At 40.3% G+C, this 13,564-nt stretch overlaps 1 protein-coding gene across 1 annotated transcript in view; it reads left to right on the forward strand.

Moving 5' to 3' along the window:
• Positions 1–13,564, forward strand: part of LOC121030893 (aldehyde oxidase 2) — an 86,857-nt gene that overhangs the window by 34,348 nt on the left and 38,945 nt on the right. The window contains exons 16-25 of the mRNA XM_040475799.1: positions 200–292; positions 1,419–1,588; positions 2,193–2,307; positions 3,873–3,995; positions 5,757–5,853; positions 6,326–6,450; positions 7,353–7,486; positions 9,706–9,793; positions 12,669–12,755; positions 12,963–13,154. Of these exons, the coding sequence (XP_040331733.1) occupies positions 200–292; positions 1,419–1,588; positions 2,193–2,307; positions 3,873–3,995; positions 5,757–5,853; positions 6,326–6,450; positions 7,353–7,486; positions 9,706–9,793; positions 12,669–12,755; positions 12,963–13,154 (1,224 nt within the window). The remainder of the gene's footprint in view (positions 1–199; positions 293–1,418; positions 1,589–2,192; positions 2,308–3,872; positions 3,996–5,756; positions 5,854–6,325; positions 6,451–7,352; positions 7,487–9,705; positions 9,794–12,668; positions 12,756–12,962; positions 13,155–13,564) is intronic.

Consider the following 13,564-nt stretch of genomic DNA (forward strand, 5'->3'; position numbering starts at 1 on the left):
AGTATGTGGAAAGGGAGGGAGGGCAAGACACCTTCATAAAAAAGGAGACCCCGGGGAGATGATGTAGATTTTGGTCTTCCAGGATACCCTGGCCTTTCAGTTTCTTGGATACCTCAACTAAGTCATTTTCACACAAGCCAAAGCCCAGTTTAATCATAGACTAATTGGTTTATCTTTATTGTTTTGAATGGTCTTTCAGGACAGTCATCATTATCCTGAAATTTCAGACCGATTCCTAAGTGCTCTAGAAGATTTCCCTGTCACAGGACCCCGGGGAGTCCAAAGGTACCAGGTCAGTGAGTATAATGTAACAGGAACGTAGAAACTAAGAGATAAGCTATAGTTATGTGAACAAAGCAAGCACTTCAGAGTTGTGATTCATAGTTCTGACTTTCTAGTTTAGGCTGGCACATTGCCCTTTGTTTAGGCCAAGTCAGGGAGACGCTGGATCTAAGATCGGGCCTGAGCTACCATGACACACACTCAAGGCTGAACCAACCTGGAATGGTTTGACCATCTGACTAATCATTGATAGTATCTTGGAATGCATGTTCTTTGGGCATTTGTTTTAAGAGCACCCAAGCCAGGTATGGGGGAAGGACTGAATAAGAGGGTAGCAAGATTCAGCCTCCAGCCCTGGTTGCAAATATCTCATCTCCAGTCAGCAAAACAAGGACCTTGCCAGTACCTGAACCCACCCTTCTTGAAGGACAATTTAGAAAGTATCTATTATTGTCTGTTAGCACAAAACCCCTCTCCCACCCCATCTCTACACATACCCCCCCCCCCACACACACACACCACAGAGCTTCCCTGAAAAGAATTCCAAAATAAACACTTTCTCCAACTTCTTATCCTCCCAGTGATGTTTTTGAGCCACTTACAGGGGCAACCAAGGCACTGTGGTCTAGATCTGGGTGGACTCCATTGCCATTTGCTCCCCTCCCCTCTCCCCTGCCCCAGGCACTACTCAAATTGACACTCAAGCTTTTAGCTTAGATTTTGGTTCCCCACCCTCTGGAATTATATCACTTTAGACTTCATCATCTTGATCACTTTCTATGTAAACAGTTTAGTCATGGAAAAGGTAAGAAAGCTGGACAAGGAGAACCTCTGAATTCCAGAACAAAGCAGTACAGGGGCACAACTTGGGAAAAGAAAATGCCAAAAGGAGAGGCTAGGATGCCCTTTCACCTACTTCACAGTTCTGCCAAAAAGTTGGCATTGCTACATAACTGACAGGACAATTCCCCAGTCTAGTGACATCATTGAATTTTTGCACTTATCATCTGACCCACTCCAGTGTTTGTGGTCTCAGGGTGACTGATTTCTCAATCCTGAATCAAGAGTGTTGGTAATCATCCAGGCCACTTGTGAAGATTTGAATTGTCCAGGGCAATTCTTGTCTCCCTCTGCAGAGTGTGGATTCTCACCAGTCCCTCCAAGATCCAGTTGGACGCCCCATCATGCACCTGTCAGGTCTTAAACATGCTACAGGTGAAGCCATATTTTGTGATGACATCCCTATGGTGGATAGAGAACTTTTCATGGTTTTGGTGACCAGTACAAAAGCCCATGCAAAAATCATGTAAGTAAATGGAAAGCTTTCAAAAAAAACTTTTAAAAGCACACCTGTGGATTCCCTCTGAGGAATGTACCTGTTATGCCATGTCCTAAACCCAAAGAACCTAAAATTGAAAGAAGAAAGAAAAGGGCACCATCCCCAGCAGGAGGAAGAGAGGGTATCTGGAAATGACCATTATGAAAAAGAGAACAAAAATAGTTATGGGCTCCTTGCTTCTCTTCTAACCTCATTACACCTCATCTCCCTGCTGTAGCCTCAGTCATGGCTCAAAGGAGTAATTCTGAGTAGGGCTGATACTCAGCTGTTGATAAAACCCTGAAATACTGCATTTCTGAAGGGCTAATGCCTACTGTCCTAAGCTTCCTAAGAATTTCCCTTGCCACAGCCACACAGCCCCTCCCCCAGGTCCTCTCCTATAGTTAAAGTGTTACCCCTGACCCAGCAGGCAGCCTTCTGGACCATATGGCAGGTTAGCTTTTATTGGTCGGGACCTATGCTGGACAGTTGTTATATATTTTTTATTTTCAACCATGTTCTATCCTTTCCTCAGGTCTGGGGCCCTCAAAGCTTGCTGATTTCTACTTCTTAAATATTTCTCTTTTTTCAGATCAATTGATTTGTCTGAGGCCCTTGAACTACCTGGGGTGGTTGATGTGATAACAGCTGAGGACATTCCAGGCACCAATGGTGCCGAGGATGACAAATTGTTGGCTGTAGATGAGGTACAGAGCATGCTTTCTCAGATGACTTTGTGCAGATAATCACAAAGTTACCACCTCCAGCTGGTTTTCAATCCCGCCCCCCACATTGCGGGACGGACAGAAGTGCCGATTCTTACAGCTTCTCTCTACACCTAAAATCTTTATTCAGACAGACTTAAATCTTCTGGAGTCAGGAAATTACACAGTAAAAGGGAAATAATAAACATACAGAAAAACAAGTTCTAGTTTTCCCACTGTGTGCTCTTGAGTCAATTTACCCTCGTCTAAAGAATAAATGTAGGAACTGCCTGTATCAGGATAGAATATGCTAGAAAGACCTAAAAAGGAGAGTGCAAAAAATACAGCCACTCCCTGTTTTCTGTATTAAACTCTCTCCTTTCCTAAACCAACCCCATGCAGACACACCCCCACCCCACCCCTCACTTACTTTTACACATTCCATTTGTAATAAAGTTGCTTTTCCCACCTTTGACATTTTAATTCAACTCTACAAACATTCACTGAATACTTGCTTTTGGAGCCAGGCTAATTTGGTTCATGTTCCATCTCTACCACTCACTAGCCATGTGCCTTTGGGTATCATTACCTGGAAAATGGGAACAATCACTGCACCAATCCCATGGTGTTGTGGGATCTAAAAGAGTTAATGCACGTAAATTGCTTACAACGGTGTTTGGCACATGAAGGCTCTCAGTAGGTGTTAGCTATTATTGTCACTTCTCAATGAGTCACACAGACTGTTTCTCCTCCAGCCATGAAATGGCTCACTGTTCTTTTGGTTGAACTCCAGATGAAGAGGTCAGTTGTTATTTAAGAGCTATATCATCTGCTCAGGCTGCCATCACAAAATACCACAACCTGGGCCACTTTTAAAAAAGCAGAAATTCATTTTCTCACAATTCTGGTGGCCTATCACCCAAGATCAAGGGTTTGGTTTCTCCTGAGGCCTCTCTTCCTGGTTTGCAGGTGGCTGTCTCCTCACTGTGTCCTCTCATGACTTTTGTCTGAGGATGAGCCTCCCTGGTATCTCTTCCTCTTCTTATAAGGACACAGTCATATTGGATTAGAGCTCCACCCTTATGACCTCATTTAATCTTAATTACCCCACTGAAGGCCCTATCTCCAAATACAGTCACACTGGACATTAAGGCTTCAACATTTGAATTTGGGAAGAAGGAGGGAACACAGTGCAGCTCATAACAGGGATGATATTGTACAAGAAACACTTTCCTTATCTTTAAACTCTAAAATGATAAATGATACCATAAATATGATACATGTGAACCAAGCTTGACAGAGGACACAGCACATTCAGGTCACAACCAATCTCACATCCACTCTGGAGCTTACATTCATTGAGTAAAATGGCCAATGGAATCATCTGTATTCTTTAAATTATTTTTTTAATTAAAACATTTTAAGCCAAGCACATATAGTTGAATGTGACCTCCAATGTGGCCTTATTGACAAACAATAATAACAAAGATACCAGCCACTGATAAGGGTGAAGTAAGACTATTCCTACTGATATTTTTCTACCTGCTTCATGCATGTACTTTCCGCAGGTGCTTTGCGTGGGCCAGATCATCTGTGCTGTGGTTGCAGAGACAGATGTACAGGCAAAGAGAGCAATTGAAAAGATACAGATCACCTACAAAGATCTGGAGCCCATAATCTTCACCATCAAGGTAAGCAGTGCTGGCTGGTTTCTTTCCTGTAAAGTTGTAGAATCAAAAACACCCTTGTAAATTTCTTAATGCAACACTAATTCTAATTTTTTCTTGCCACTGGCTTGCCCTGGAAAGATCAGCTTCCTCTGGAAGATATTATTTGTATGAATTGAAATTAGCTTTGGCTCTAAGAAATGACAGGGGTGGGGTGGGGTGGAGAAACAAACGAAGAATTGAAGTTTCTTTCTCTTTCACATTCACAAAGTCTAGAAAAGATCAGTCCAGGGCTTATGTAGGGTTCTATGTGTCAGGGATCTTGGATCCTTCTATCTAGTCACTGCTTCAAGCATGGTTTCTACCCTCTAGGTCACACTTTGCTCCACAATGGCTGCTGAAGCTTTGGCTATTAAGTTCGCATTCCAGACAGCAAAGAGAATGAGGTGATGAAGAAGGGCATATCCCATCCCTTTAAGGACACTTCCCATAATCTCACTGGTTAGCACCTAGTCAGATACCACACCTCAAGGGGAGCTGGGAAATGTAGACTTTATCCCAAGTGACTACATGACCACTAAAAATTGGGGAAGAAAGAGGATGAGAATGGATATTGAGAACAATCATGTTTTCAAGGTGGGCCTCCAAAACGGTGGGACTTTCATGATGGAATTCCACAGAAATTTCAACTCTTACTTTTGGGTCTAGCTGAACGAATGCAAATGCTATTACCAGAGCAGAAAGAATGAAGTTAGAATAGAAAATTCAGATGTGGAGTGGGATTTTCAGGTTCTAACTCAATGAAGGGCAAGTTCAGAGTAACTGAGTTGCAAAAAGCTTTCTTATTTGTGCACTTGTAATAGAAAATAAATTTTTTTCAAAGGCCCCAGTGAACCATTTGACATTTTTTAAATGTGCCTAAAAGGCACAACTTGCTCAATAGTCAAAGTATTAAAAAGGTCATGTTTCTTGATCTTTCTAAACCAAATCAATTCTGTTCCAAATTCCCATTTTGCCAAGTTTGCAAGAAGTCCAGACCATTTTTCTTGGCTCAGTATCCCTCCTGGGGTTGTACTAGGATCCTAACCTCAGTTTTTGAGATTTCAATCCTAATCCCATTTCCTCAAGGGGGAAATAGTACCCAGAAGAAAAACCAGGAAATATCCTGGGATTCAGAATGGTTAGAGATCTGCAGTTCTCTCAGAATAGGACTGTCCAGAGTCAGCTAAAAATTTCTTTTGTGAATAGAGTATATAACAAAATAGTTATACATACCAATATTTGTTTACCCATCCATTCATTCATTTATTTAAATGACTGTAGGTATGAGAGGCTGTAAGGGTAGTGGCTAAAACTACAGTTTCTAGAACCAAACTGCTAGGTTTGAATCCTGGCTGCATCACTTAGGTAAATTCATTAACCTCTTTAAGCCATGGTTTCTTCATCTGTAAAATGGGGATAATACTAATAATCACCTGTTCCCTGGAAATCCACACTGAAAATGAGAAATGAGTATTTATCATCATGGGCCATCATAGCATCCCCAGATCTCAATTCTTAACATTTCTCTACTCCTTGTTGGTTTTCCCTGCACTTTAGAAGACATCCTTCAGACACCCATCTTGTCTCTGCCATGAGCCCACTACTCCAGTACTCCCTTGCTTGATGACTTCCTTCATGTGTCCCAGTAGATGGCTATTTTGGGGAGTTTACTGGCCTTTGACTAAGAAACAAAATGTCAATGGAAGAAAAGAAAATTTTAATTGGGTTATTCCTATCATTTAGGATGCCATAAAGCACAACTCATTCCTATGCCCTGAAAAAAAACTTGAACAAGGAAACATTGAGGAGGCATTTGAAAAAGTCGATCAAATTGTTGAAGGTAAGCAATTCAGGATATTTAATAGAATCTTTGCATGATTCTGTTCCAAAGCAGACACTGAGAGCATGTGATTTCCTAAGAAAGGGCATCCTCTAAATACTCAGCACTTTGCCAAATTTCTCTTATATCTCTTCCTCTCAAATTGTGAGTGTGGGTGTGGGGGTATTATGTGTGTTGCCTTTAGAGGTGGTGGGCAGGGAGCAACAGAATAAATAGAAGAAAAATCCTTAGCACTTTGGTTAGTTAAGGACGGAGGAATGGAGCCAGACCCTTCCAACTTGTTATACAAAACTATGGTATCTGAAACAGATTGCCTTTAGTTGCCACAGAACAAATGCCTGATCCATCAATTCCTTGGTCAGGACAAATCCAGACTGGTCAGTCCACATCTTACTTGCTTTGGAATTCCTCAACATGGTAGTTTCCAATCAACACACACTCTCAGGAATTTCCCTTTGCTTGCACTTAACAGGAGAGGTCCATGTTGGAGGCCAGGAACATTTCTACATGGAAACACAAAGAGTGATTGTTATTCCAAAGGCAGAGGACAAAGAACTGGACATTTATGTATCAACACAGGATCCAGCCCACGTGCAGGTGAGGTCCAGGATCGCCCTTACGTTTCCAACTTCCTAATTTCGTCATGGCACTCAATCCCCATAGGCTCACAGTTGGTAGCCATTTTTCCTGTAGAAACTTGATGTCCAAATATTGGACATCAGTGGAACAGCTAAGATACCAGAATTCTTTTATTTTTTTCCTGGTCTTGTCAAGTAAGTATAAGAACAGCTGAGGTGAAGGGGATTCAGAGCACACTTATCCTGGTGACCACTGAGTAATGTATAGAATTGTTGAAACACTATATTCTACGCCCGAAACTAACATAACACTGTGTTAACTATATTGGAATGAAAATTAAATAAAATTAATAAAATTAAACTTAAAAAAGAAAAAGAACAACCACAGTCACTTCAGATTTAAAGAATACATTCATTTGCAGCATGCCTAAATGAGCTCTGTGATTGGATAACACTAAATTATATCTGCACTTGCTTTTTCTCTAAATAATAATTACAGATAGCCTTTGGAGTAAACACATCACTTTACAGTACATTTTCATTATCCCAGTCTCAAAGTGCTCTAGGTTTTAGCTGCAAACATCTTCTTTACTAACTTGTCAGGAGTTTGCTGATTTTCACTTTGTTGGAACATACATCTAGGCATTTGGCTAGGATTCCAGCTCTGACAGGAATCTAGGACTCTGACAGTTTCCTTTCTGGAAAATACTATTTTTCTGCTAGAAAGGCTGTCCTGTAAGATTGATGATGTTTATGAACTCAACAGAGCTCTCTGCAACACAGATTTACATTATCTTAGTTTGGGTTTTGTTTTTGTTTTTGTGTTCTGACAGTAGGTGTGGATGAATATTGCTGTGATGTTTCAGGCAACAAAAGGCTTCTTTGCCATTTCTTGTAAAACTTTTTCACTATCTTTCACAGAAAACAGTGTCCTCTACTTTAAATATCCCCATCAACAGGATCACCTGTCATGTCAAGCGGGTGGGTGGAGGTTTTGGCGGAAAAGTAGGAAGACCAGCTGTATTTGGGGCTATTGCTGCTGTGGGTGCTATCAAGTAAGTGCACTTGGGGATACAAGAGGGTGTAAAACGTGCAGAGCTAAGGGCAAATCCGTGGACTGAGAGTGACTTGACTGCTGTCATAACTACCTGAGTGTCCTTGGGCAACTCAGGCTCCTGTCTCTTTTTCTTTATAATTATAGATATAATACTCACCTTCCTAGATTGATTGGAAAAGTCAAATGCACCTAGGACTTGAAACAGGCTATAAAAAAGAAAAGTGATATTATTTGTTAAACAGCTCCAAGGCTGAGGCTGCCCTGTCCCTGAGCTTCAGGAAAGGTGACCTATTTAGGAGTGGGGCAAGTCTCCTGCCTAAGTGGAATGCCAAGGGGGAGGCTCCTCCCCCACTTTCCCTTCCTACTCTAGCTGCAGTCAGGGTGGCATGAGGAAAGAAAGACTCCCACCCTCTGCCTCTCTGCACCTGGAAGGGCTGGCTAGTCAATGTTTGCTTAATGATAGATGATATCCTCAAAGAGAGTTCCCAGGCTAACTCAACCAGAAGGCTTGCTCCTTTGCTGTTCATGTTGTTCAAGTTGCTGGCTTTTCTGTTTCTTGTTCATTTTCTATGGCTGTTTCTTGGTAGTTACAAAGTATTGTCAGAGCCCCAATCAGCCTGCAAAGTTCAAAGGTCCTGCTTCCTTTGACAAATTCTGTGTAGTTCAAAGCTAGGTCCTAAAGCACTCAGATGTGTGTCTCATTCTGCAACAAGAGACAGGAAATCACAAGATCTGAATCCCATCTCCACTTCTTTCCATAATGAACGTCTCTATTCATACCCACCAAGTACCCAGAAGGGTTCATCGGTTCATCATACTCCCCACAAGCTTTGTGCCTTTAAGACTTCTCAAGCATTACTGCACAGTAGAATCATCTGGTGAGCATTTAAGTCCCAGTGCCTAGGCTGTCCCATCCAATTCGGGCATCAGTATAGTTTAAAACTAACCCAGTAGTTCCACTGTGCAGCCAAGTGGGGCAACCAGTGCCTTAAGCTAAAACCCCACCTTAGCACACATCTGGCATGCATTAAGTAGTCCCCAGAGTAGCATTCCCAGACTGGTGATAATAAGAGTCTCCTAGGGATGCCTGAATGGCTCAGTCAGTTGAACGTCCTGGGCTCGTGATCTCGTGGTTTGTGAGTTCAAGTCCAGCCTGCAGCTTGCTGCTGTCAGAACAGAGCCTACTTCGGATCCTCTGTACCCGCCCCCCTCTGCCTCTCTCTCTCTCTCTCTCAAATAATAATAATAATAATAATAATAATAATAATAATAATAAATGCCTCCTATGCTTGTAGAAATTCCTGCCTCCCCACCTCAGACCCACTGAATCAGAAGCACCAGAGAGTAGACACAGAAACTTTACATTTAACTGATGCTCCAGGTAGTCGTCACCATTTAAAAAAAAACCAAACAAACAGGAAACCTTGTGCCAGAATTGTAGTTTTCAACGTGTACCTGAAAGTACCTCATAAGAATTACTGAGAAAAATGCCAATTCTGAGTCCCCTCCCTACATGTACTGAATGAGAGTCCTAGTGCTAAGGTTCAGGAATCTGCATTTTTGTCAGCATGCCAGACTATTCTTCTACACTCCGAAGTATGGGAACTACTGCCCTGGAGATACAGAAAGGCTGAAGCTCCTAGCTACCCAAGGGCCCAACTTGTCCAGCATAATAGCATTCCTGGGTGAAAATGAAAATGCTAACCCAGCATCCTAAAGACAAGTACTTGGCCTTGTTTTTACAGTTGTGTTAAGTATGCATTTATCTATTCACATTCTTTCAACTTTGTAACTCATGGTGGAGATATGCAGCGTGGCTGGATCTGGGTGAGCATGAAATCTGAAGCCTTAAGAACACAAGTTAACTGGCATGTGACATTAATCACTTTAGCTAGATCTCCAACTATTGAGTTATAGGCTACAGAAACAGTAGTAGTTTAGTCATATATTAATTCAGACCAGTGCCTAGCTTATTGTATGCACTCAGGGAATATATATGGGATGGATGGATGGTTAAATGAATGGCTGGATAAATGGGTGGGAGAACGCATGCAGGATAGATGGGCAGAAAGGTAGATAGATGGATGGTTGGGTAGATAATTAAGTGAGGGGTTGAATAAATAGGTGGGTGGGTGCTAGATGGGTAGATGGATGAATAGGGGAATGGATGAATGGGTGGGTGGAATGGGTAGAGAATCTAAGATTTGTTTTCTTTAGAACTGGTCGTCCCATTCGTCTTGTTCTTGATCGTGAAGATGATATGTTAATAACTGGGGGAAGACACCCATTATTTGGAAAATATAAAGTGAGTATTAAACTTGAAACTATTAAAATACCTCATTTTAAGAGACTCTTAAATACAGAGAACAAATTGAGGGTTGCTGGAGGGGTTTTGGGTAAGGGGATGGGCTAAATGGACAAGGGGCATTAAGGAGGACACTTATTGGGATGAACACTGATTGTTATATGTAAGTGATGAATCACTAAATTCTATTCCTGAAGTCATTATTACAATATATGTTAACTAACTTTGATGTAAATTATAAATAAAATAATAAGAAGAAAAAGATTTTAAAAATACCTCATTTTATTTTGGTGGTTTTTATCATTTTCTATTATTTTGATTTTGCTAAATTCTAAAAACAAACAATAATCTTATCTAAAATATTAAATGAAAAAAATAATTAAAATAAATAAAATAAAATATTAAATGAGTGGGACACCTGGGTGGCTCAGTAGGTTAAGCATCTGACTCTAGGTTTCAACTCAGGTCATGATCTCATGGTCCGTGAGATAGAGTCCCACATCAGGCTCTGCTACTTGGGATTCTCTCTCTCCCTTTCTCCCTCTCTCTCTACCCCTCTCCTGCTCACACGCTCTCTCTCGCTCTCTCTCAAACATTTGAATTCTCACAAATTTTATGAGGAACTTTTAATACATCTAGTATAGACTGGATGATAAAAATACAATTTCAAATGATAAAAACATTAATGAAGGAATAAGATTTTTGTTAGTGGTTCCCCAAAGACAAAAAAATGAAAGAAGCTACAAACATTTGTTATACCAAAACTTCTTGACTATTAAAATATTTTGCATTTGAAATGTTTGGAGACAATTTTACCATTTTAACTACATAATCATTTTTACAAGTGTTTCGGCCAAATTGTTGTGAAAGTGTTACAAAAGTTCCTTGCAAATGGGAAAAAAAGTATCCATTAACAATGAAATAATTTTAAATTGTTTCAAACCAGGCTCATTGCATTTTATACAACTATGGCATAAATACCATTAAAAACACTGCTGACATTTGAGGTGCCTGGGTGGCTCAAGTGGTTGAGCATTGGACTCTTGATTTTGGCTCAGGTCATGATCCCAGGGTTGCTAGATCAAGCCCCATGTAGTGCTCCACACTGAGCATGGAGCCTGCTTAAGATTCTCTCTCTCTGTCCCTCTGCCCCTTTCTTGCTCTCTCTCTCTCTCAAAAAATAAAAATAATAAAATAATAAAAAAAATTCTGTTAACATCTAGTTGACAACAATAGTACTTTTCAAATCTGTGACCGAGTTTTTAGGATAGTTCTAATGTAATGTTTCTATTCAAATGTGTTCTATCTGGGAATTATTTATAGTGTATGTATAGCTAGATTTTCTACCTGAGGTTGTCATTGCCTTAGATTACTAAATTATTATATTTCCTGAATTATAAATCCATACCACAGCACCATTTAATTTCTTCCATTGGCATTAGTAATTTTTATAATTAGAGAGAAAAGGAACACAGTTGGCCATTAAAATTTTTATTTGCCTTCAAATGCAAAGAAATGAATATTCACAACTGTTGTTATCTTCTAGTACCAAGAACAATGTAGAGCCACATTCTGGGACTGAGGCAGTTTGTGTTGTTATGGTGGTTGTTGAGTTCTTTGGTTTTGGCCCATTATAAATCAGGCTTTATTTATGTTACAGTTGTGAGACTGTTTTAGTACTAGTACTTATTTAGAAGGTTCTAGATGTTGAATATTTTGGTAATTATGGTAATATAAAATATGACTAAAATGAGGAAAATATACTTTGGAAAATCCAACTTTTATTTTATTTTTAGAGAAATATAATTTTACTTTCAATGTAGTAATATATGTGTGTGTGATGTGTGTGTATGTAGATGGATGGAAGGATGGATGGATGGATAGATAGAGATCCTCATTCAAACCTAGCTAACACAGTTTTGCTCAGTTTTTCACAGCTATTTATAAATTAGCATAATAGATGTTTATGTGTGAATAAGTTCTTCCAAAATTCTTAAAAATTTTAAACAGTTTAATAGTCTAAGAGCTATTCTGCTTAGCAATTGTTTCTTCATGAAAAGTAAAAGGTAAACTTCAGCCTAGCATTTGTCAAAATTACCGTGAATTCTGAATTTGTGGATTTTCCTGCATGTGCTCAGGTTTGTTATCCAGTATTTCCATAGGTGATAGTAACCAAAAAGCTGTGCCCATTTTCAGAAAGGCAAAGGGACCAGGGCCAATCCTTTTCTGGTAGAACTACCACAGTCTTTTCAGTCTGTGCTGTGCAGACCAACTGGTCTAGGTGGGTGGGAAGAGAATGACAACTTCAGAAAAATACAGAGTGCTTCTTTGAGTCCCAAAAAGAACAGCATAACTAGTTCACATTTGTTACATCCTTAACCAATCACAAAGCACTTCCTCAGCTCCCTAAAATGGGAGCAGCCATTCTCCTATCCATTCCCCAGCATCTGCTTCTGAGATGCACTGTGATTCATTCCCACGCACTCTGGAATTACAGAGACTTTTCCACAAGGGGGAGAAACCGCAGACTAAATTCGAAGGAAAACTAGTAAAAAGTGAAGGAGAATCTGCCAGAAATAAGGAAGAAGAGGGTAGCAATTATATACCAGGAGGCAAGCAAGGACTTTGGAATTCCACACTGACTGCAAAGCCGGGAAATCACATGTTGAAAGGAAAGGCTCAGCAAAATCCAGATCAGAGGAGGTCTTTATCAGCCAAGCACTGAAAATCAAGGGGATAGCCAGGTGTGGCACACCACCAAGCAAACAGGAGCAGAGTCTGTCTTCAATCCCACCCAGTAGTGGAGCTGGGCTGTGACTTGAACTTGGCATGTTAATTTTAAACAGATCATAAAATGTCCATCATCTGGTGACAGGTGGGATTCATGAACAATGGGCGAATCAAAGCTCTAGACATTGAGTGTTTCATTAATGGAGGATGCACACTGGATGACTCTGAGCAGGTATGTGCATCAGAAACTAGCACCATCCCTAATCATGAATAGAACGCAGAATTTCTAGGTGAGTCTTTATGGAGCATGTTTCTTCAACTACTTATCAAGTTCCACAAGCAGTTAGACTGTACTTGATTTTACAAAAAAAAAAAAAAAAAAAAAAAAAAAAACAATGCCTGATATATATATATATATTAATATCTCCTTTTACTTTAGGTAACAGAATTTCTTATATTAAAGCTGGAAAATGCATATAAAATCCACAACCTTCGATTCCGGGGCCGGGCATGCATGACAAATTTACCATCCAATACGGCCTTTCGCGGATTTGGCTTCCCACAAGGAACCCTGATAACAGAATCTTGCATCACAGCTGTGGCAGCCAAATGTGGCCTTCTGCCAGAAGAGGTAAGGTTGTAATCAAGGTCATAACCAAGGTTAGTGAAGAATCAGATGAGGTAGGGAACCATAGAAATTGAAAAACCATAGAAGAACCACTCAAATTAGTCCTGGTTCAGAATTCAATATAAATTAAATGCTACCTGAAGGAAATGACTCCACTATCTTCCTACCTCCTTATGCAAAAAGCTTTCTGGTTCTTTCTTTTTTCTAATTTGTACAAAAATAATTACTTTTTGTTTTTAAAGTTTATTTTATTTATTTTGAGGGAGAGGGAGAGAGAGAATCCCAAGCAGACTCTGCACTGTCAGCATGAGCCCAACCCAGGGCCCAAAAAGTGGGGGCACCTAGGGGCGTCTGGGTGGCTCAGTCGTTAAACATCTGACTTAAGCACAGGTCATGATCTCGTGGTTTGTGGG

This window comes from Herpailurus yagouaroundi, unplaced genomic scaffold (genome assembly GCF_014898765.1).
Source record: "Herpailurus yagouaroundi ecotype Mexico unplaced genomic scaffold, PumYag 140, whole genome shotgun sequence".
NCBI lineage: Eukaryota > Metazoa > Chordata > Mammalia > Carnivora > Felidae > Herpailurus > Herpailurus yagouaroundi.